Raw genomic sequence first — 24,248 nt, forward strand, 5'->3', positions numbered from 1 at the left:
TTACATTTCTACCAACAATGCATAAGAGGTCCAACTTTTCTGTATCTTCATAAACACTTATCATTTTCTGTTTGTATGTGTGTCTTTTAATTTTGTTCTTAGCCCTCCTAATGGGTGGGAAGTGGTATCTCATTGCGGCTAGATTAGAATTTCCCTGATTAGTGATGTTTACCATTTCATAAGCTTATTGGCCATTTATATATCTTCTTTGGAGAAATATCTATTTAAATCTTTGCCCATTTTTGAACCATGTTTGTTTTTTGGGTAGAGCAGTTCTTTATACAATCTGGCTATCAATTCCTTACCAGATATGTGACGTGCAAATATTTCTTCCATTCCCTGGGTTGCCCTTTTCACTATGTTGGTAGTGTCTTCTGATTCACAGCTTTTCTTTTTGGTGAAATCCAATTTAACCATTTTTTATTTTGTTGCCTATGGTGTTGGTGTCTTATCCAAGAAATCACTGCCAAATATAATGAAAAGAAGATTTCTCCTTCTCTTTTCTTCCAGGAGTTTTATACTATTAGCTCATATCTTTAGTTATTCAGTCTATTTTAAGTTGATTTAGTATATGGTATAATGTAATGGTTCAACTTCAGTCTTTTGCATGTAGATATCCAGTTTTCCAATGCCATTTGCTGAAAAGGCTGCCTTTTACCTAATGAGTGGTCTGACGCCTTTGTCAAAAGTTATTTGACCAAATGTATGTGGGAATATTTCTGGACTTTCTATTTTATTTTGTTGATCTATACATCTGTCTTTTTGTCATAGCACACTAGTTTGATTATTATAGCTTTGTAGTAATTTTTGACATCAGAAAATGTGAGACCTCCAACCCTGTTCTTTTTTTCCACACTGTTTTGGGTACTCAGGTTTTTGAAATTCCATATCAAGTTTAGGATAGGTTTTTATTTCTGCCAAAAGAAAATGTTGTTCACTATTGATAGAGATCGTATGGGTCACCTTGGAAAGTACTGACTTCTTTAAAGTATTAATAAGTCTTCTAATCCATGAAGCCTGGATTTCTTTTTCCATTTCTTTTTGCCTTTCTTTTTTTTTTTTTTTTAAAGGCCTAGCTTCATAGTAGGCACTCGGTTTTTTTTTTTTTCCAAAGATTTTTTATTTATTTATTTGACAGAGATAGAGACAGCCAGCGAGAGAGGGAACACAAGCAGGGGGAGTGGGAGAGGAAGAAGCAGGCTCATAGCGGAGGAACCTGATGTGGGGCTTGATCCCATAACGCCGGGATCACGCCCTGAGCCGAAGGCAGATGGTTAACCGCTGTGCCACCCAGGTGCCCCTCTTTTTGCCTTTCTTGATTTCCTTCAGCAATGTCTTATAGTTTTCAATGTAAAAGCTTTTACCTCCTTAGTTACGTGTATTCCTAAGTGTATTTTTATTTTTTTGATTTATTGTAAATGGAATTGTTTTCTAATCTCCTTCTTGAAATGTTTATTATTAATGTATGGCAATGCAATTGATATTTTGAGCTGATTTTGTTTCTTGCTTCTTTTCTGAATTTGTTGATTAGTTCTGACAGGTTTATTGGTGTATGAGGAATCTTGGGGCTGGCTACATATAATATCATCTCATGTGCCATAAGTTCTTGAAGCAATCTTTCTGCTATTTCCCCTTTCTCCTCTCCTATGACCTCCATAATGCATATAATAATCCACATGATGGGGTCCTACAAGTCCCTTACACTCTATTCACTTTTTTTGTCCTTTCTCCTTTTTGTTCCTTAGGCTTAATATTTTAGATGACCTGTCTTCAAGTGTATGAAGCCTTTCTCCTGTTTGGGTCTGCATTGATTTAGTGAATTTTTCAATTCAGTTATTGTAATTTTTTGTTTTGATTTTGTTTGTTCATTTTGAAAAGTAATTTCTGTCAGTTTGTTCATATTTTGTCTTCCAGATTTCCTTTAGATCTTTTCCCATATTTTTCTTTAGCTCTTTGCTCATATTTAGTCAATTTTAAAGACTTTGTTTAGTAAACCCAACATCTCTTTCTTCAAAGAGAGTTTCTGGAGATTGATTTTGTCCCTTTATATGACACATTTTGGCTTTTTATTCTTTTTTTAATTCCTTTTTTTTTTTTTTTTTGGTATGCCTGTGATCTTTTCTAGAAAGTTTTGGGCATTTGTAAAAATCAGTCTCCTCTACTTGTATTTGCAGGCTGCCATAGAACACCTTCACTAATTAGTGGGGAATGTTTTAATATTTTGGATCAGCCAGAGAAGACAACTTAAAGTCTTACGTATTTTCTAAGCATTTTTCTTGTCTAGACCTTTGTGTAAGCTTTTATTCACCTGATTCTTCCTGTACTCTTGGCTAATTTTAATGTCTTAAATTCCCAAAGAGTTCCAGGTTCTGCTCCAAGCCTTAGATGTTCCATTGTATTTTATTACCATAATTTCTTGCCCCCAAGATTCAAAGTTCTGTAGTCTCCCTGAAGGTTTTACATGGCATGGTGCCCTCTACTGCCTTTCAAGGCTCCCACCAGCCTGATACCTGAACTATACTGCCATTTCAGTCAGAGCTCCGAGTCGGCTGAGACCTAAACTTGTTACTTGGGAAGCTACAGAGCAGTTACAATGTTGCAAATTGTTTCAGGTCTACTCCTGCTGCTGAAGTCAGGGCCAGCACTGCTGCCTCTGGCTCCTGGCATGCCACTCCAGGAAGACTGTGAGGCAAGAAGGAGTAAAAATGCCATGGAAATTCTCACCATTCTGAGTGTGTCTGTTTGTTTGTTTTCTTGAATGGCATATGTTTGGTTTCTGTATAACAGTGATTATTTTCCCAAGTCCTTTAAAATTATTGGAGTCAGTCTTTAGCTTTTTTGGTCCTTTTATTTTTTCTGTGAGGGACTGGGAGTATGTAGCTTCTTATGACATCATGTTCTGCCCTTGCCAATTTTAAATTATAGATTTACACTGATCTTATAAATGTCAAATGATAAGAAAGCTGATTCTAGTGGTCCTTTGGGATGGTAATTCTTAGTGTTATGCTGGATGGAGATAAGTAGGGCCAGAATGGCACAGGGTGGTAAGGGGCTGGCAGCTAGGGACAGCCAGCAAATGCAGAGAAAGGAAGAAACAAATGTTTTGCAGAATTGACATAAAGATATTAAACTAATTTTTAGGGTATTAGATCATGAACTTCTTAAAGAATCATCTGGGGGTGGCTACATACTAACTAATATCAGGCAAAATAGACTGATGTCAAAACTCTTACAGGATATAAAGGATACAAAATCAATCAGCATAATACAACACATTAATAGAATCAAGGGGATAAAAAAACACATCATACCAAGGGTTGCAGAAGAGACATTTGACAAAACTAACACTCTTTCATGATAAAAACACTCACAAAACCAGGAGTAGAAAGGTACTTTTTGAACATGAAAAAGAGTATTTATGAAACACTTACAGCTAACATCATACTCTTTATGATAGACTGAAATTGTGCTGCCTAAGATCAGGAGTCTAAGATGCCCACTTACATCACTGCTGCTCAAATATGCCCTAGACAGACCAAGTACACAAGAAAAAGAAATAAAAGGCATCCAAATTGGAATGGTCAATGTGGAAATATTTTGATTTTTGTAGACATAATCCTATATATAGAAAATCCCAAAGAATTCATACACCTCCCGCTAGATCTAATGAATGAATCCAGCAAAGTTGTGGGGAAAAATATCAATATGCAAATATGAGTTGTATTTCCATACACTGACTATAAATAATTTGAAAATGAAATTAAGCAAATTATTCTATTTACAACAGCATCCAATTAAACTGAGGAGGTGAAAGACATGGGCACCACAAATTTGCTGAAAGAAATTAAGGAAGACCTAAATAAATAGAAAGACATCTCCAGACCGCGGATTGTGATACTTAATATGTTAGGAGAGCAATACTACTCAAAGTGATCTACAGATTTTATCTGATCCTTATCAATATTTGAATGGTCTTATTATTATTATTTGCAGAAATGGAGAAGCCAATCTTCAAATTCACATGGAAATGTAAGAGACCCTGAATAACAAAAACGTTATGAAAAAGAACAGAGTTGAGTGACTCATACAACTGTGACCAATTCATTTTTGATGAGGGTGCCAAGAGCAATCAATGGAGAGAATAATCTCTTCAGGAAATGGTACTGGGGCCACTGGGCATTCATTCACATGAAAGAGAATGCAGTTTGAGCCTTCCTCACACCACATAGCAAAGTAACTCAAAATGTATCAATGGCTTAAATAAAGAGCTAAAAGCCAAAAAATTCTTAGAAGAAAAGAAAGGGGTAAATTGCATGGACTTGAATTTGGCGATGAATTTGTGGACGTGACACCAAAAGCATGAGTAACAAAGGAAAAACACAGATAAATAGGACTTCATCAAGATTGAAAACTTCTCTATATCGAAGAACACATAAACAGAAAATGAAAGAACAATTTATCAGGTACAAGGTAAATATGTCCCCTCCCTCTGCTTTTCAGCCTCATATTGGAGGTCCTAGTAATTTAGTAAGACAACACAAGGTATAAAAGGAATGTAGATTAGGAGGAAAGAGATAGAACTGTTTTTGTTCACAGCTGACATGATGGTCCATTTCAAAACTCTGAAAAAGTCAAGAAACAGATTCCTGGAACTAATAGTCAATTATAGCAATATCAAAAGGATACAAGTTCAATATAAAAAAAATCCATCCTTTTTCTTATATATCAGCAGTGAACAGGAGGAATGTGAAATTTAAAACACTATACCATTTACATTAGCACCACCAAATATGAAATCTTGGGAATAAATCTAACAAAATATGTATCAGATTTATAAGAGGAAAACTACAAAACACTGATGAAAGAAATCAAAGAACTGAAGAGTGGAGAGAAAGACCATGTTCATGGATAGGAAGACTCAATATTGCTAGATGTTTGTTATCTCCAATTCAATCTATAGCTTTAATGCAATCCCACTGAAAATCGCAGCAAGTTATTTTGTGGATATTCATAAACTGATGCTCAAATTTGCACGGAGAGGCAAAAACCCTGAAGAGCCAGCACAATATTGAAGATGAAGAATTAAGTTGGAGATCTTACATTAGTCAACAACATGACATACTCTATGGCTAAAACAATCAAGACAGTGTGATATAAGCAAAAGAATAGAAAAATAGACCAGTGTAATAGAATAGAGAGTACACCTGGACCCACATAAATTTAGTCAAATGATCTTTGACAAAGCATTAAGAAATACCATGAAAAGAAGATAACCTTTCCAACGAATGGACATAGACCTTACCTCTTCACAAAAAATTAACTCAAAGTGGATCACAGAACTAAATGTAAAATGCAAAAGTATGAAACTCTAATGAGGGTACATAGGAGAAAATAGATGAACTAGTGTTTAGTGAATACTTTTTAGAGGTAAAACCTAGGTCATGTTCTATGATAGAGTTGAAAAGTAGGCTAAATTGAACTTAAAAATTTCTTTTTTTTTAAAAGATTTTATTTATTTGACAGAGAGAGAGACAGCTAGTGAGAGAGGGAACACAAGCAGGGGGAGTGGGAGAGGAAGAAGCAGGCTCATAGCGGAGAAGCCTGATGTGAGCCTCGATCCCAGAACGCTGGGATCATGCCCTGAGCCAAAGGCAGACGCTTAACGACTGCACCACCCAGGCACCCCTGAACTTAAAAATTTCTGTTCTGGGCCAGAGCAGTCAAGGGAATAAAAGGAGGAGCCACAGACCAAGAGTAAATATTTTCATAGACATATCTGAGAACGACTATTATTCAAAATATACACTTATGCACACAAGTACAAAACCACATATACAAAATATACAAAGAACTCTTAAATCTCAACAATAATAATAATAAAAAAAACCCAGTTAAAAATTTTCAAGTGGGCCCCATACCTTACCACACCCCTGAACAAAGAAGACAGATGGCTAATAAGTATATGGAGGAGACACACCATAGAGACGTTTCCCCAGCATCTACCTCAGCCTCCAGAAGGCATGCTGCCCCCTACTGGACCAGGACAGAAACTGGCACTCTCCCGGGCACTAGCACTTTTGGTCTGGCATTGGAACACTCCTAAATGACCATATCTCCCCACACCTAGAATGAGGCATGAGGATGACCCTGGTGCTGGGACCATATTTTCAACGAAGAAAGAGATTCCCACCACCTCAATTTTGCTCTTCTATAAAACATTGTTATGCATGCAAGTCCTGGATCTAGAATTTGCTGCTACAGTATGTTTTAAGTGCCTCAAGGGCAACTTGGACTATTGTGGTAGTGGTTGAACCCCTACAGCTGTCTTCACATTCTTTTGTGATTATTGAAAATGTTTATTTGGTAGAATGTGTCCTGAGGTCTCAGAAAAATGACTTCAAGGCCAGCAGACATGATAGATAGGAGCAGAGGGCACTGAGCTGTCCAGGGGCTATGAGAAGCTTTTCAAGACAGTGAGCTCTAGGCACTGACAGGAGGGTGTAGTCAGTAAAAAGCTGACTTTCATTTCAGGGCTGTCTAGGCTTTGATGAACCACTGTGTTCACCTCCTTACCTTTCTTACCTCTCTCTAGGAATTTGAGAGCTTCATTGCCAAGTTTGGAGACAATGGGTTTGTCCTTGTGGCCCTGGGCTCCATGGTGAGCATCTATCAGTCCCAGGAAGTTCTCAGGGAGATGAACAGTGCCTTTGCTCATCTGTCTCAAGGGGTTATATGGAAGTGTAATCCTTCTCATTGGCCCAACGACGTCAAATTGGCAGCAAATGTGAAAATTGTGGACTGGCTTCCTCAGAATGACCTCTTGGGTAAGGACTGTTCAGATCTACTTCTCTCTTTCCATTTATGTATCTTTAAGTTTCCACTGGGCAATCCCACTAGCATGAGAAAGGGCAGCTGGTAGCTAAAGATAATCTTTAGAGGACAGGAATGGAGCAGCCAGCTGGAGCTCTTGGGAAATCAAGCTATGCTTCCCAAAAGGCTAAAACTGCCATGTTTTCCTCTTTCTTTCTATTGCAGTCCTGATACCTGCAATGAGAAATGATATTGTTGTCAGCTTGTTTTGACTTTACCATATTTGATACAGACCAAGGTTGCCAAGACACAGTAGAAGACAGTTTGTAGACTCTGAGAACACATACCCGGGGTCCTGTTGCCATTATTCCTGATCCCATTATTGAGTATCTGTTAGGCCACGTGCCATTACAGACACACACTCCCACACATTTTAGTACATTCTCCTACCCTGCAAAAAATGTACTCATGCTTTCACAAAATTGATGTTGATGGTATTTGAAGGGTGAGCCAAAATATCTGAGTGTCTAGTTGAGTAACCTCTTGGGTGGTTATTTAGTCCATCAAATTCTCTGGTAACATAGGGCTCGTTAAGCCCCAATATGTTTTCTTTGTCCTGTGCTACTTTTTGGAGCCCCCTCACTGCCATAACCACTAACTACATCAGAGGTTCATCCCCAGATTATGGCTCACAAAAATATTGGAAATTAAGATGGAGGGTTCTGCACATTTATTCACAAGGCATGGTATGGGGAAAAGGATTCTGATTGTCAAAGAAACACAAATAGATTCTGATGCACATCTCTGTTGATAGGCAGTGTTTGAGATGAACTCTTCAGTGTCAGCACTTGGTTTTCATTTTCTCTAAATAAGAGTGAGATGAACACACAGGAACTGGAAATTCTGAGTTGGGTGGTCCATCATTGCCCTACTTTAGAGGATTATCTTGTGAAGTTGAGGAGAGAGCACATTCAGTGTAAGTTTGATGAATGACACATGAGATGTGATGCCAGTGAAAGTGTTAAGGCTTCAGATAAGAGGGAAGTGAATGGGCAGTGAAGGAGAGAATGTGAGACCTGGAGAGCTAGAGACAGAGACAGAGATAGAGAGAGACAGAGATAGAAAATCAGAGGAGAGACAGAGAATGTGAAACTAGGAAAGAGTAATAAAGAGAGAGAACAGAGAAGAGAAATAAAGAGAGAGACAGGGTGGAAAGACAAGGATGGATGGATGGAGAGATGGATGGATGGGAGAAGGAATATGCCTTGCTTAGCACTGTGTTCTGCAGCTTTCTCTGGGTTCTGAGTCTTGGATGGATTGATTTAGAGGACTCTCTGTCCAGTGACAAAGCCAGAATTTTGATCTTGGAATATGCACCCTTGAGTGTGTCCAAAACTTAATCAATAAATACATTTTCTCCAATATACCTTGAAATGCCTTGGTATTTTCTTCTACCCTGATGCTTTCCTTGGCGTTCTGGAAGCTTTACCCTGAAATATTCTGCTATGTTCCTGATTTGCAACAGCTCACCCACGCATCCGTCTCTTTGTCACCCATGGTGGGATGAATAGCATAATGGAGGCCATCCAACATGGCATACCCGTGGTGGGGATTCCTGTCCTTGGAGACCAGCCTGACAACCTGGTCCGAGTAGAAGCCAAAAAGTTTGGTGTCTCCATCCAGTTAAAGCAGATCAAGGCAGAGACATTGGCTCTGAAGATGAAGCAAGTCATAGAAGACAAGAGGTATGGAGGGGGCTTGTGGTCATTTAGGCTAAATGAAGATATCAAATACAAAGGACACTGTGTGGTACTTTTTTGCAATAAAAGTTGAAACTTCCAGGACATGGAATCATATGTGTATGATGGTTACAGCTGACCTGTTTCCTCTGAGAACAAGACTAGGCAATTTAGGTAGATGCTGACATCAATTTTCTACCTTTGGTGTTGTGAAGACTCTGACCTACTTACACAGGGTCTGTGAAAGGTCTTATATTTCAGGGTGCTTGGTAGAATTACACTGAGGTAGGAGGTTGCCTTTCTGTCCCCCAATATGCCACACTGTTTCCTGCCTCAGGCCCTTTGTCGGTACTGCTCCCTAGAACATCTTTCCCTTCTCTTCACAAGGCTGGCTCCTTCATGACAGTCAGACTCATCTCCAATGTCCTCTCCTCAGAGAGGTAGTCTTTGTCTGACAGTCCTAAATGTGCTCCTCTCTCCCACCCTTTTCGATTGTAATTCATTTTCCCATCTTAACACTTTTCAGGATCAGTAACTACCCCATTTCTTTCTTTTAAAATTTATTGTGTGTCCCTTACACTAGACAGGAGAGAGTAAGCTCCTCTGGATGGCCAGGCGTGTCTCTTGTTTTCCCCTCTGCTCCCAGGGCCTAGCACAGGGTTGCCAGAAAGTAAGTTAGGATGAATTTCTGTTAAGTGAGTCAGTAAAAGGGCCCATGTTCTCTTAGGTAAATTCCCATGCAGCACAAAGATGTGGTAATCTTACTAGGGTCTCCAGGACATTTACCCTGAATCAGGTGTATGGTGCATCACATATATTCCTATATACTTTTTCCTTTATTGTACCACAAGTGTCCTGGGGTAGGCTTGTCCTTACAGCTTAGTTACTTTTTTATAGTTTAGCACTTTTAGCACAATGCATGGATCTTTGCATTAGGGCCCAGTTAGAACTTTTCAGTGGGACTCAGCTAGACTGTGGCAAGGCCAGGCCAACAACTGTTCCTTGAAACTGAGTCTTTTGTACATATGGATGAAAGTGTGTGTGCGTGTGTGTGTGTGTGTGTGTGTGTGTGTGTATGTGATACAAGGTCTCTAAGACTCCTAAGACCACATGAGTAATGCCCATCTCTGCCTCTGCCAACAGGTACAAGTCAGCAGCTGTGGCCGCCAGCATCATCAGGCGCTCCCACCCCCTGACTCCTGCCCAGAGGCTGGTGGGCTGGATCGAACATCCTCCAGACAGGGGGTGCGGCACACCTCAAGCCCCGTGTCCTGCAGCAGCCGTGGCATGAGCAGTACCTGCTGGACGTCTTCTTATTCCTGCTTGTGGTCACCTTGGGCACCCTGTGGCTCTGTGGGAAGCTGCTGGGCATGGTGGCCAGATGGGTGTGTGGGACCAGGAAGCTGAAGAAGGCCTGATGGAGGTGCAGTCTTGATGGGTATTCTTGAAGGCTTTCCCCAGCACAGGACACCCCTGGTGTCTTCCCCATATTGGCACTTGAGGGTGGTGCAGAAATATCTCCTCACTGTTTCTGCCTCTGTTTGGAAATTCTTATGAAGTAATCTTGGGATTATTTTTTCAAATTGTGGTAAAATATATATTTTATAGAACTTACTATTTAGCCATTAATTGTACAGTCAGTGGCATTGAACACACTGACATTATCATGGAAACATCATCACCACCCATTCCAGAACAGTTTTCGTCTTCCCAAACTCAGACTCCATGCTGATCAAATAGTAATTCCTCATATGCCTGCCCCCACCAGCAGCCCCACACCCTGGCAACTCCTGTTCTACTTTCTGTGTCTCTGAGTTTGATCTTGGTTTCTTAACTTGCCTCTCTTCAGTGTTCTCCTCACTAGACGCAAACCTTCAGCAGACAGCCCTGCTTTCCTCCCCACTCCCTGCCCCTAGACACAGAGCCCTGCTTATTTCAGCCTGGGTGCCTAGACACTTATCAGTCTCTCTGCCCTTTCTCCAACTTCACATTTCATGATATGACAAGATATTTGCCACTTCGTCCATATTGGGCCTTCCTCTTGCATCTCCTTTTCACCTGATCTCCAAGCTCAGGAAGCCTAGCCTCCGTCCTACAGCTAGGCAGGGATGGTCCTTCCAGGACTCCACCTGTGGTCTCTGTGCTGAGTTCCCTCCTTCGAAGAGCACTTCCTTCCAGGCCTACCTTTGGGCCACAGCTGATGCTGTGGTTTTCACTTTTCACCGTTCCCTTCTCAGGATTCCCACTCTTAAAATGTAGTCACGGAGACTCAAATGCAGAACCTGGACCTCTGCATGAGACTCTGGGGCCTCAGGTCCTGTCGCTATGGCAGTTCACAGGACTTTGTTGATTTAGGAAAACCCATCTGCCCCCCAAATGTGGCAGAGAATATCTCTCTCTGTGGTACATCCTTAGGAATTACATTCAGTTCCTAGCAACGTGAGCCAGAAGAAGTGTGGCTTAACCACCAGGGTTTGTGTTTGGTTGGTTTTTCTTTTCATTGACAAAACCCAGATTCAGGCAATGGAGGGCTGGTTTGGTGGTTCTGTTGTGTCTGCAAAAGTTTTTCTGTCTCTTCTCCCTCCTCTCTCTCTTTCTTCATATGTATATATAAATATATATACACATATATATACATATATATTACATATATATATGCACACACACATATATAATATACATATAATGTAAAAAATAATTTGTTCTCTTTTCCTAAATTCCTAAATTCATCCTATAGACTGCTTTTCTGGTTTATGGTTTTCATAAAATAGTTCATCTTCAAATGATTATTTTCTCATAATTGGTTTTCCATATTAAATGAATTAAGTTCCTCCTTAAAATTTTCTAATATATGGTATCTCATGGGCTAAAAATATAGAAAAGGAAACGTTTAGATATATATAGTGGCCCTGGGAGGACCATAGTTTTTGATTGCTTAATTCTGGGTTTGGGAAACAGATCTTATAATAATTAAAATTTAAAAATGAAAGAGCTGCTATAAATAATTCCTGTATCAATACAGGGAAGGCCTGCTCACTTGCCAATTCTAACAAAACATTTCCTTTGAAGTCTGCAAGACTGGGTGTCTGGTATCCCCCTACTTTGTGAATCTGGTATTGTGAGAATGTCACAGATAGTCAGGAACATGTCACGTGTAGAAATGTGTGTCCTTGGGGTGTGTGACTGTGCATGTTTGTGAAACACGGTTTTGTTTTTGTAATGCTTTTGAAACTACTTGAAATGATCTGTGGCAATAGTCTCTCAAGGACGATGTGACAGTTTCTTGTGTCGTTTTGGGGTCAACAGCCCCCATATTTCCCCCAATGACCAACACAGGGGCTGAGGGATGAGGTTTCCTAGCTGGTAACTCCCTCCCTCCCCTCCCAGCATGCTGTTCTCCCCTAACATCTGGTAATTTGTGAGGCCATTTCTGTGGCGGGTGCTTCCTCAGACCCACCCCTTTCCCTGAAATTGGATCAAGAGCAGCCAGTGAGCCATGGAGAATGATGCCTCTAATTTGTTCCCGCCAAGCATCCTCCATAGGCTTGACATCATGGTTTGGATGACATGCAAATCTGATGTCATCACATCTATTTAAAATCCTTTGTGGCTCACACTGCATGGAATACAAGGCCTCTGTGATTTCTCTGCTTACCACCGTGGGCACAGCATCGGCTACCATCCCCTTGCCCTTTTCCCATGTCTACCACACCTGTTAAAGAGAAATTATGTGGACACTTTTGAAACTTGTCAAGGAAGACTTTTTTCAAGGCTATTGCAGCAGGGAAGAGAAACTGAACTCAACTCCACGTTCAGCAAGGATAGGTGGGGATTCATAGTCAATAAGCAGAATAAGGGGGTGTTAAAGATAAATTATTGAATAGCTCTTTTTTGAGATGATAAGCAAGACTACTCAAAGGAGGACTATCATGATAGATTTAGGGAGGACTGCAACGAGAGAGAGAGATTGGGCTCAGTTCTGAATACAACAATGAAAAGTGGGAATTTTAGTCGAGTTGCTGACTGGGGGACAGTGGATGGAAAATTACTATGAAGAAACGTCAGTAGTAAGGGGGGATTCTGGCTAAACCTACCTAAAGGATTCTTGCTGAGAGGCAGGCTAGCATGATCAAACCTCACTGGGGAAAGGGAGAGGGTGAGGAAACTGATTAGCTATTGGGAGTGATCAGATATGGAGAATGGGAGACTGCCTAAACTGACTTAAGATTCCTGCTAAATTGAATCATGTAGAGATGAAAATGTAATTCCAATGTCAGGGTCTAGTTCACAAAACATTCACAGGGTACTTATTATGGTTTGGTCAAGGAGAGAATCTTTGTCAAGGGTCAGTTACTAGAGCAACTTAATTAGATATCAAGGATAAAGGGATTCCTGTTACAAGAAAACCAAAGTGGTCAGTTATCAAGGGTGGAGGTATTCTCCATAACCTCGTTTAGTAGGATTCTTTGCTAGAAGAGGGCTCAGCTAGACAAGGACAAAGCAACAGGCTATGGTTGAACCCTAGTCTAGAAGAATTTTCAGAGGATCCTGACTAAAATTTGGCAAAGAGTGGAGTCTTTGTCACTTGTCCCAACACATTGTGCTGTTCTGTAGCTGTCTTTTGCCATGCTGTGTCCTCTCTCAGAATCGTGTTCTGCTCCTGTTAGAACAAAAAACTGCATGTTCGGGGCGCCTGGGTGGCGCAGTCATTAAACGTCTGCCTTCGGCTCAGGGCGTGATCCTAGCATTCTAGGATCGAGCCCCACATCAGGCTTCTCCGCTATGAGCCTGCTTGTTCTTCTCCCACTCCCCCTGCTTGTGTTCCCTCTCTCGCTGGCTGTCTCTCTCTGTCAAATAAATAAATAAATAAAATCTTTAAAAAAACCAAAACTGCATGTTCTTCAATACCCACTAATGAACACATTAGTGTGGCTGGGCCTGACCACCACATTTACAACAGAACTCACTGCATCCTCTTTGAAGCATTGTTCTTACTATATTGAAACTGTCTGTTAACCTGTATGTCTTTCTTTTTAGAAGCCACAAGACCCTAAATGGCAGGGATTGGGTTCTATTTATCTTCTTGGTACAGCACCTACCTGGTGGCTCGTACAAACAGTGTTGGGAAGATTGGATAGTCATTTAGGAAAAAGACAATACTAGATCCATATCTCACACCACATCAGAAAGTACACTAAATATATCAGAGATGTAATGTAAAAAAAACAGCACACTGGGTCTAAAAAAGAAAAAAAAAAAAGAGGTGAATTTCCCCATAACCTGTGTGTATGGAAAGACTTCCTAAATAGGAATCAAAAATCCTGATATGACAAAGACAAGTTAACTAATTCAACTAACTGGACAATATTAAAATTTTTTTCATGGCTGCATCACCGTAAGTACAGTCAAAATACAAGTGAAAAATGGGAGAAAAATGTTTATAACATTCATCACATATAGAGGACTGCTATTCCTAATACTTAAATATTAAAAAAACTATTAAAATTGAGGAATGAGGCTATGGTACATGCACACATTGGGATAATAAGCAGCTATAAACTACACTGCGCAAGACAAACAAAAACAATTTGTATCTGTTAAGTAAAAAAGAACAAAGTGTAAAAATATAAGTAAGCTCATTTTAAGAGGGAGAGAATAAGAATATAAATCTATCTGCAGTCATTTGCAAAACAAAGCAGAGGGAGAATAAACCAGAGAATCCTGTGATAGATTATTTACAAGGCTGCTGTTAAATAGGGTGGAAGGGCATGGAAGTAGGTGGCAGGCCTATGGATTTCTGTTTTTACATTTTGGTTTTTGGAGGCCTGTTAGTATTTTACAGGGTAAATTTATATCCAAATCAAAAATAACGGAGGGGAAAACCTAAAATTAAAACACACAGAAACAAATGAACTCAAAATTGTGTGATATAACCCTGATGTGGAAAAAAATGAACATAATTGCATTTGAACACAGTGCTTTGACACTGTCCTGTCAATCTGAAGAAAAAAAGAACTGTGAATGATCTATTTTTTGGGTAGTCTATGAAATAGGTTTGCTATTCCCATTTGGTGAAGCAATATATGATTACCTTACTTCAGGGAATTGATGTTTGAGCAAATAAGTAAATATACCAAAGATGTTGAGAGTCAGATATCTTTTTAAAATTTTTTTATTATTATGTTAGTCAGCATACAGTATATCCTTAGTTTTTGATGTAGTGTTCCATGATTCATTGTTTGCATATAACGCCCAGTGCTCCATGCAATACGTGCCCTCCTTAATACCCATCACCAGGCTAGCCCATCCCCCCCACCCCCCTCCCCTCTGAAGCCCTCAGTTTGTTTCCCAGAGTCCATAGTCTTCATGAGGAGAAGGAAGGGAAAAATGAAGGGGGAGATAACAGAGGGGGAGACGAACCATGAGAGTCAGATTTCTCAACTTTACTAAGGGATATTACAAATATGGAAATGGAGGAGATTAATATCACCACTGCAGTGTTGAATTGAAATGGAAGGTGTCAGTATGAATTCACAATTTTTTACAAACTAAATATACACATGGCTATATAGAGAGAAAGATATATAATATTATATCCATATCTATATCTATATATTGAATAACTATGTCCACTGAAAGGAATATAAACAGCAGTGCTTCATTGCCAATGAGCACTTCTAGCAAACATATCCAGATCTCTAAATAACACTCCCTATTGGAAGACTTCCTTGAGAAATGGATTCTTTTAAGACAATGATAAGAGAGTACACGATGAGTCAGGAAATTATGTGTAAAAAAGAAAGAAAAACCTTGCAAATGATTGAAGTTTCACAGGAACAACCCAATAAATAATGATAGTAATAAATTATAGCCCACTGAATAAGTATGGATTCAAGTGTAAATACTGAAAATAGAGATAGATAGATAGATAGATGATAGATAGACAGGGAGAAGGCAAAGTTTTTTGTAAAAATATAATGCCACATGATAAAAAAGAAAATTAAGTCAAAGAAATAATTAATTTGCCATCATGACAATAATGATTGCTTCAGGTAAGAAATATGAAAGATGATAAAATGAGTGAGTGAAATTTGGTAGGAACAAAATATTTACACAGCTTCAGAGTGTCTCCCCACACCTAACTTCCTATTATAGGGTAAAAAATAGCAACTTTACAGTGGGGAATCTTGATGAACACCACCTTAAACAAAGGATAGAGTTTTCATCTCTAATGACAGGACCATCTGACACATGTGCTTCCCATTGTGATTCACTGCGATGGAATCAACACCACCTTTGTAGTATTCCCACCAAACCCCTTAGTAACCTGTCTGATGGGAAAACATCAGGCAAGCCCAACTTGAGATCCATCATCCAAAATAAGCAGCTTGTACTCTTTAAAATATCAATGACATGAAAGACAAAGAAGGGCTGAGAACCAATCCTCACTAAAGGAGATGAATAGATGCAATGTGTGATCCTGGATTGGTTCCTGCACCAGCAAATTCATATCGAGTCATAGGATATTAATTGGATAATTGGAGGGTTGGAATAAGGTTTGTAGATAAAGTACTGTGATTAGATAAATATTAAATGGTGCCTTCCTAATGCAGATTAATTCTTTCATTGGGAAGACAAGAATACCTGAACGGATGATAATTGTGAATGCACATGCATGCAATCCCATAGTACAAGGGAAAACTGGAATTATGTTGGGACAGTTTTACAACCTTTCTAATAAATAAGCTCAAACATAAGACTAGACCTTCTTGGTGCCTACCATCCAGTCCTATTTTGTCATGGCCATTCAAACTATAGACTGACCTTTAGAGATTCAGTGTTTCAGGTCAAGAACTGGCCCTCCAGCAGGGCTTAACACTTAGTGGACACTGGCACTTGTCAACAGTAGGTTACTTTCCAAAGAATCTCTCTGAGCAATAAGTGTAGGTAATTTTTCTTTGGAAATCAGCTCTTGGGATCTTGAGACTGGAATAGTAGCAAAGATTTTAAGCAGGTACCTGGGGAAATGGGGCATGGGGATGTCACAATGAGGTCAACAGAGCAGTTAAGAGGTGGAAAATTCATAAGAAGTTTCTTTTCTTTTCTTTTCTTTTTTTTTTAAAGATTTTTATTTATTTATTTGACAGAGATAGAGAAAGCCAGCGAGAGAGGGAACACAAGCAGGGGGAGTGGGAGAGGAAGAAGCAGGCTCATAGCAGAGGAGCCTGATGTGGGGCTCGATCCCAGAACGCTGGGATCACGCCCTGAGCCGAAGGCAGACGCTTAACCGCTATGCCACCCAGGCGCCCCTCATAAGAAGTTTCTTAAAATGGAGATAGAACTGGGTCACCTGGAGGTGGAACTATCTTGGAAGTGACTTCCTAAGGTTCCTACCATTCCTGGTTCAGATTATCTTCTCTATGGAGAGTGTGGTGTTATCAAGGACAGAGAGGGGTTAAGGAAAGCTCACTAACTCCTCCTTCCCACTGCTCCAAGTTAGGAAGGGTGAGGACTGATTGGCCAGTAGAGCAAACACTCTGGGAGGAGGAGCCGAAGGGCCAGAAGTGACAAACCCAACAGAAGACAGGCGGGATCCACCCCTCTCCTCTTCCCCAGCTGCCTGCCAGCCCATTTCCTTGGCTGCCAGTGCAGCACGTGTCCCCAGAGCCCACAGGTCACTGTGCAGGGCACAGGGCTCTGGGCACAGGGCTGGGTGACACAGCTGGCACAGGAGCTAGATGGCGTGGAAGGGAATGTTGTTGCTAGCAGGCTTCCTTCTGCCTGGGTTCCTGCTCCCAGAGGCCACCAAAATTCTGACTGCCTCCTCACTGGGTGAGTGTTTGTCAGGGGAATTGGAGTCAGGTGAATCCCAGGCACCTGCTCCTGTGCTCAGGCACACACCCATGGGTCAGGGGGTCATTCTATGTGGTTTTCCTTACAAGGCTTGGGTAATGGGTTAGAGGAGGGAGAAAAGGGAGTGGGCCTGGAGTGGCAGAGTGGGGTCCCTACTGCTGGGGGTAGGGAAGTTAGTTGTGGAGAAATCAGCGGTGTCCTTTCCTCTCATTTTATCTGCTCTGGAGGTGCTTCCCAAGGTGCATGGCTGGCGCCAGTGTTTAGATCCAGTGCTGACCTGGAGACCTTAAGCCATTTACTCCAATGAAGGAGGATACTTTCAGAGGCACACCCCAAAAATCTGGGGATGCGGAGTAGATGCCAGTAGAAAGTGGAATTTGAGGTCAGTTTTGGGCTCTTGGAGGCCAAGGACAGGGACTCCTGGGGGAGGCAGGACAGACTGAAAATCTATCATTAACAGGACACCTGGAGGACTGACAGGGCAGAGGAGGGGGCCCCGAGACAATCAAGTTCTTGAGAACCCCTCTCTCTTTTGCCCTTGCTGCTGGAAAGATTTGAAGGACAGTGAAGCAGTTAATTTTGTCAACTGAGTTTTATCCCCTTACTTTTCCCCAAAGGGAACAGAAGGGGGGAACAGGAACATTTATTAGGATAATGAGTTTTCATAGGTTGGAGTTTCCCCAAGAATATTTTGGATCCACTGTGAAAGGCTAGTGGACTCTCTGGATCACTTTTAGATCTCTATGAGTTTGGGGTTCCTAGAGCTGGAAGAAACCACAGTGTTCATCTAATGGGGCATCCCCCTTTTATTTCTTGACAGGGAACCTGAGGGTCAGGGGAGTGAGGGGCCTTTTGCAAGAGCACATCAGACCTCCCTGATGGACACACTCGGACTTTACTCACTGTTTCTTACCTCAAACCTGTTCTCTTCCCCAGAATCTACTCTTTACAGTAGTGGGGAATTCCTAAAAATCAGTATTTAAAAAACTGTTTTCTATTTTAAATCTAGTTTTTAACGATAGAGGTAGCAGAAAAAAAGAGCTTTCTCACTGTTTGAAAGTACATGGATTCTGGGAGGGAGCAGGTGTGTGGTTTAGAAGCGCTGGAAGCCCCGCCTCTGGCCCAGAATGCACTGGGCTCACCAAGACCCTCAGGAATGTCTGCCTCTGTGGATGGCTTCTCTCATGTACCCGTTTCTTACACGGATTTAATGTGAGCCAACGCAGGCACTCTGAGGGGGTAGGGGTTTGTGTTTTATGTAATCGATGTTATCTCAGGAAGACAAGTATAGATATAAAAAAACTGGAGTAATTTCCACAGATACACACCATTACTGTGGTCCGACGTCCCTCTTGCAGATCCAATCATCAGGAGATCTTCATCTTACAAATAATCTTCACTTCCCACGTGGGCAAATTCTATTGCTTTCCTCCTATTCTGACTTTCTCTGCTGCTGAGACCCATAGATTCAACAAAAATCCCTATGATGGCTTATGGTCTTACAGAGTCATTGCACTGATAGAACCTATACCTCCCAGAGGATCGAGCTTCTCTTTCCTTAGAATCTCAGGAATCATAGGATGAAGATATCCCCGTCTGTCATGTGCAGGATCCTGCAGTTTACCCAAGTGCCCACAGTTATCCTGAATGCCTTAATTTGATGTTCAGCAATTTTTAAGCTCCAACTGGAAACATCCCACCAAATATTTTTCAGTCTCAAGGATTTTGATTCTAAGTGGTGGGTCTACCTCCTTCTGCTCCAATAGCTATTTCCTGGATTGATGTTCACGTTTCCAGTTTCTGGGTCTGACTCTAACATGAATTTCCTAAGGGAAGGATTCCATGAAGAGCTCTGACGAATTGTCAATAGGAATGCTTCCCACTCTCACACACAGTACTGTGCCTAATTTCCACTGTGTCCCCATAAGGGCTGGCTAAAATCAGTATGTACCTAGGATCAGGAACTCCTAAGGCCTAAGAAGAGAAGCTTGTCACACTGACATGGAGACCATGAGTCACAAAAGGAAATCTTGATGGAAGACTTCCACAGATTAAGATTTGGGCAGACACTGGGTAAGTGTCTTGGCTGCTGCTTACCCAAAGTGAGACAGGGGAACTGAAGAAACTCATCTTCCTCTGCTCAGAGTCAACTCTCTGCCCTCTTACCTTGGATTTCTCTATCCACCACATCAATTTCAGACCCTCTGTTCTCATCTTTACAAAATGAAATTTCGTATTTTTCCTAGGTGGAAGCCATTATCTATTGCTGGACCGGGTATCTCAGATTCTTCAAGATCATGGTCATAATGTCACCATGCTTCTTTATGGAGAAGAATTTTTAATCCCAGGTGTGTGGGGTTTTTTGTTTGTTTGTTTGTTTGTTTGTAATCATTGAATTCTATCCCAGAGAGACAATGTCTTCCGTATAGCACTGCTTAGCACAAATTCCGTTTGAATCTAGCTATTTTGAGTGAAGGGGAGAAATGTGTGCGTGTGTGTTTATGCTACCTGCTGGATATCATATTAAGATCTGTAGACCTGCCTCCACATGCCATAACTCCATGTTTTACCCCCTCAGCTAGGTGTCACTTCATTTAGGCAAAGCTTCGTGTATCATTATTGATCATTTTGATAACTGCTACTCTATGGTGTGCCTTTAATTGTGTTGAATGGGAGTGTTCAGCCATATTTATAGTTTCTGTTATGTAAGGAGAGCTGCTCTTCCTGTTTTATAGGTTACTTTCTACTTCTGTTATGAGACCTGAACTTTAAGAGAGCTTTTTAACCATGTACTAGGATCAGATCTATCAATGAGATGATGCTATATTCTTGAGGCGTCCCTGGCTGCCCATGACTTGTGCAGAGTGATGTCAGAAGTTCTCGAGTCCTTGGGGTAAATACCCAGTAGTGCAATTGCTGAGTCATAGGGTGGTTCTGTATTTAACTTGTTGAGAAACATCCATAATGTTTTCCAGAGTGGCTGTACCAGCTTGCATTCCCACCAACAATGTAAGAGGTTCGCCTTTCTCCGCATCTTTGCCAACATTTGTTGTTCTCAATCTTGTTGATTTTAGCTATTCTGACTGGTGTAAGGTGTTACATGCAACTACTGAATCATTGACCATTACATCAAAAACCAATGATGTGTTGTATATTGGCTAATGAATTTTAATTTTAAAAAATCCAAAAAATTTGTAGCTAAGATGGAGCTCATCAGTCTTGTCAAGTCAGACAAGGGCACAGAGGCCCTGAGGCCCAGAGAACTCAAAAGATTTATTTAATTCCACACAGCAGGTTAATAATCTCATGGGTGGATCTGGAAATTCAAGCTCTGGGAGTCTCATTCAGAATTGCTAAAATTTCAATTTAAAAAAATCCAAAATTAACCATTTTTGTTGAAAAACAAGTCTGAGCAGTTATGAAATTCTGAAGATGAACTTCAGGCTCTGTTGCTGTTTAATCACCCTTTAGATCAGGTTCTGTGTTGTTCACTAGATATCCTTTCTGTACACATCCCTTTGTATCTGCCCTGTCAGTCCGATTGTGTATTTGCCTTGACTGCCCACCATGGTAGTTGTAGTCCATGACCCTTTCATTTTGGTGGTTCCCAGTGATTGAGGTACTGCTGAAGGCTTTAGACCCTCTACTTCTTTAACACACATACCCACACTGCAAACTACAAACCATTCAGAGAACCCATGGATTCCCTTAGTTTTGTTCTTGGTTCCAAGTTTTAATGGTCCAGAGTTTCTTGCAATATTTACCGTTCACTGGGAATTTCTGAGGTTTTGAAATGGATTATTTATTTTTCTCTTCAGCAGTAGACTTTGGTAGAGGTCTGCAAATAAGGAAACATGTGATTGGATTGTTTTTGTTGACCTGATTCAACACTCCATATTGAAACTTTTGAAACTGTATTAACTACCTGCTTTGATAACTTCCCTGTAGGGTTTTTATTTACAACTTTAATGAACAAATGACTTCAGAAATATTGAAGCAACCTCAGTTTCTAATACTGAGTCATAAGATTTTTCAATCAGTAACTGAAATCATGAGGATAAGATGCCACCCTACAGAAGACTTAATTGTCTGCATTTTCCTTTTCCTAAGAGAGCTTACTGTACCTCTCTGTCTACCAGGCAGACATTCCCCAGGTGACAGGTCTTCTTTGTTTTGCGGGTCTGTGCAGTTACATCATTGATTCTCAGAGGCTTGCCTACAAACACTCAAGTGAAGTTCTGCCTGGAGGTACATTATTGGGACTAGACAGTTCTACCCCTTTCAGCTAGTTAGTTCTGCTTTTGTTGGGTATGGAGGTAGGAGAGCAGATCAGCAGCTAATGTAAGGAAGCCCTATGTTGGAATTCAGGGGACTCATGGGCTCCTCAGATAATCTACCAAGTAGTGCTCACATTTACCCTGGGTGAGTATCTTAGTATCATAGTCTGCTGTTATCAGGGTGAGGTCGATTTCTTTCTTTCTTTCCTTTTTTTTAAAAAATATTTATTTGAGAGAGAGAGAGAGAGAGAGAGAGAGAGATAGCCAGTGAAGGGATTATGCAGAGGGGGAGAGAGAGAAACCCAAGCTGACTCTGCTGAGCACGGAGCTGATGCCGGGCTTCATCTCAGGAACCTGAAATCATGACCTGAGCTGACACCAACAGTTGGACACTTAACAAACTGAGCCACCCAGGTGCCCCCAGGTCAAATCTTACTACTGGAGTTTACAGAGTTTAATAAATTACAACCACCTTTCCCTCTGAATTTTAGAACCTGTCGAGAGAAAGTTACAGGAGTTAGATCAAAATGCACCTTTAGCTAGCTGATCGGGGAGCTTTCCTTTAGTTCTTCAACTGTCAAAGCAGAGTAGCGGCTTGAGAAGAGGCTCTGTATAACCTCTGGGTTTTGTTCTGTTTATTCTTTATGGTTCCTGGGGAAATTTCATCACGTGTTTGCATTGACTGTTCTCAGGAAGACCCCAACCCCAGAGCTTTCTCTCCCTATAGCTCTCTAGTGGAATTCCAGTATTCTGCCTTGTGAATTCTAGCTGCCAAGTCCTCCCCCAAATCTGAAGTGCTCCCCTCAGGGAGATGGCCAGGCCACATCTGGGTCCTTCTCTATGAGCTGTATCTTGGAAGTTTTCTCCAGCCGTCCATGAATGTTGTGCACTACCTGGGGTGCCATGTCTAAAAACCATTTTAACATACGTTTGGCCCGGTTTAATTTAGTTGTTTAAAGCAGGAATTTAATATGGTCCTGTCACCTTCCAGTGGCCACAGACTGAAGTTCCTTATCATCATTATTTAAACCATTGTATTTAAGTAATATTAGCATATAATAAACTGCTTATATTTAAAATATACAAGTTGATATATTTGGACGTATACATATGCTGAGATATACATATATATACATGTCTGTATATACCTGTGAAACCATCAACATAATCAAGATAACATATATTTGTTCCTCCACCAGAAAATTTCTAATCTCCTTTTGCAATCTCCCCTCCAGGCCCTCCCACTTTTCTATTCCCATTGCAAGTCAATCCTTAATATGTAACCGTGTGTTAGAGTACATCACACAGACTTTAGATAAATGGGATCACAGTTTTGTACCGTTATTTTGGTTCATTATGCTCAGCAAAAAATATATGTATCTTTTAATTTTTTACAATTTATTTTTCTTTAAAGTTTTTATTCATTTTAGAGAGAGAGAAAGAGCTCATATATGACAGAGAGAGAGCACAAGGTGGAGAAGGGACTGAGGAAGAGGGAGAGATGGAGAAGTGGACTCTTGCTGAGCAGGGAGTCAGATGTGGGGCTCCATCCCAGGACCCTGAGATGATGACCTGAGCCAAAGGCAGACGCTTAACTGACTGAGCGTCCCAGGGGTCCATCAGCCAAAAATATTTTGAGTTTCCTTTATAGCGTGCGTATGCATAGTTCATTCCCTTTTATTGCTGAATAGTGTTCTATGTATGGATTACCACAGTGTGTTTATTTAGTTGGGTGTTGATGGGCATTTGGGTTGTCTCCTGTTTTGAGCTACTACGAACAAACCTGCTATAAAGATTTGTGTACAAGTTTTTGAATGAATATGTAACTATCTTTTCTCTGAATTGAGTGGTAGGAGTACAGTGGCCGAACCATAGTTTTGGTATATGTTTAAGTTTTTAAGAAATGGTCACAGTGTTTCTCAAGAGACTGTAACATTCCTCATTCTCACCAGAAGTTACTGCAGGTTCTATGCACACCACGTCCTTGTCAATACTTGGTATGGTTCATCTTTTTACTTTTAGCCATCGTTCTGTGGGTGTTTAGTTGTATTTCATGGTAGTTTTTGTATGCATTTCCTTTATTATTAATGATGCTAAGCATTTTTTCATGTGGTTATTTGTCAACCATATTATCTTCACGGATGAAGTGTTTCCCAAATTTTGCCCATTTTTAAATTAGGTCATTTGTTTTCTTATTATAGAGTCTTCAGAGTTCTTGATATATATATTTAGGATATAAGTATTTTATCAGATACAAGTTTTGCAAATATTCTTTCACAGTCCATGACTTATTTTTTCACTCTTACCAGTGTCTTTTGAAGAGCACGATTTTTAACTTGTTGAAGTGTCATTTCACGTTTTCCCTACATGTATTGGTATGAATATATAATTTTTTTCTGATTCTGTCAAAATGATGAGAGTCACTAATTGATTTTCAAATGTTAAATTAACATTGTATTGTGGGAACAATACCACTTGGTCAAGATGTATTTTCTCTTTTATTGTAATTTTAGATGTTTGCTTAAATTTTTTTTAAAAAAGATTTTATTTATTTGAGAGTGAGAGAACA

General features: G+C 40.4%; 2 protein-coding genes across 2 annotated transcripts in view; both read left to right on the plus strand.

The window, feature by feature from the left end:
- LOC100477988 (UDP-glucuronosyltransferase 3A1) overlaps positions 1-13,344 on the plus strand; it is a 42,097-nt gene extending 28,753 nt beyond the window's left edge. The window contains 4 exon segments of the mRNA XM_034657015.1: positions 6,593-6,824; positions 8,336-8,555; positions 9,693-9,779; positions 9,781-13,344. Coding sequence (XP_034512906.1) covers positions 6,593-6,824; positions 8,336-8,555; positions 9,693-9,779; positions 9,781-9,967 — 726 coding nt within the window. The 3' untranslated portion in view covers positions 9,968-13,344.
- Positions 13,345-17,249: 3,905 nt separating this feature from the next.
- LOC100477369 (UDP-glucuronosyltransferase 3A2-like) overlaps positions 17,250-24,248 on the plus strand; it is a 31,001-nt gene continuing 24,002 nt past the window's right edge. The window contains exons 1-2 of the mRNA XM_034657016.1: positions 17,250-17,381; positions 19,649-19,750. Of these exons, the coding sequence (XP_034512907.1) occupies positions 17,288-17,381; positions 19,649-19,750 (196 nt within the window). The 5' untranslated portion in view covers positions 17,250-17,287. The remainder of the gene's footprint in view (positions 17,382-19,648; positions 19,751-24,248) is intronic.

Source organism: Ailuropoda melanoleuca, chromosome 3, assembly GCF_002007445.2.
Source record: "Ailuropoda melanoleuca isolate Jingjing chromosome 3, ASM200744v2, whole genome shotgun sequence".
Lineage (NCBI taxonomy): Eukaryota > Metazoa > Chordata > Mammalia > Carnivora > Ursidae > Ailuropoda > Ailuropoda melanoleuca.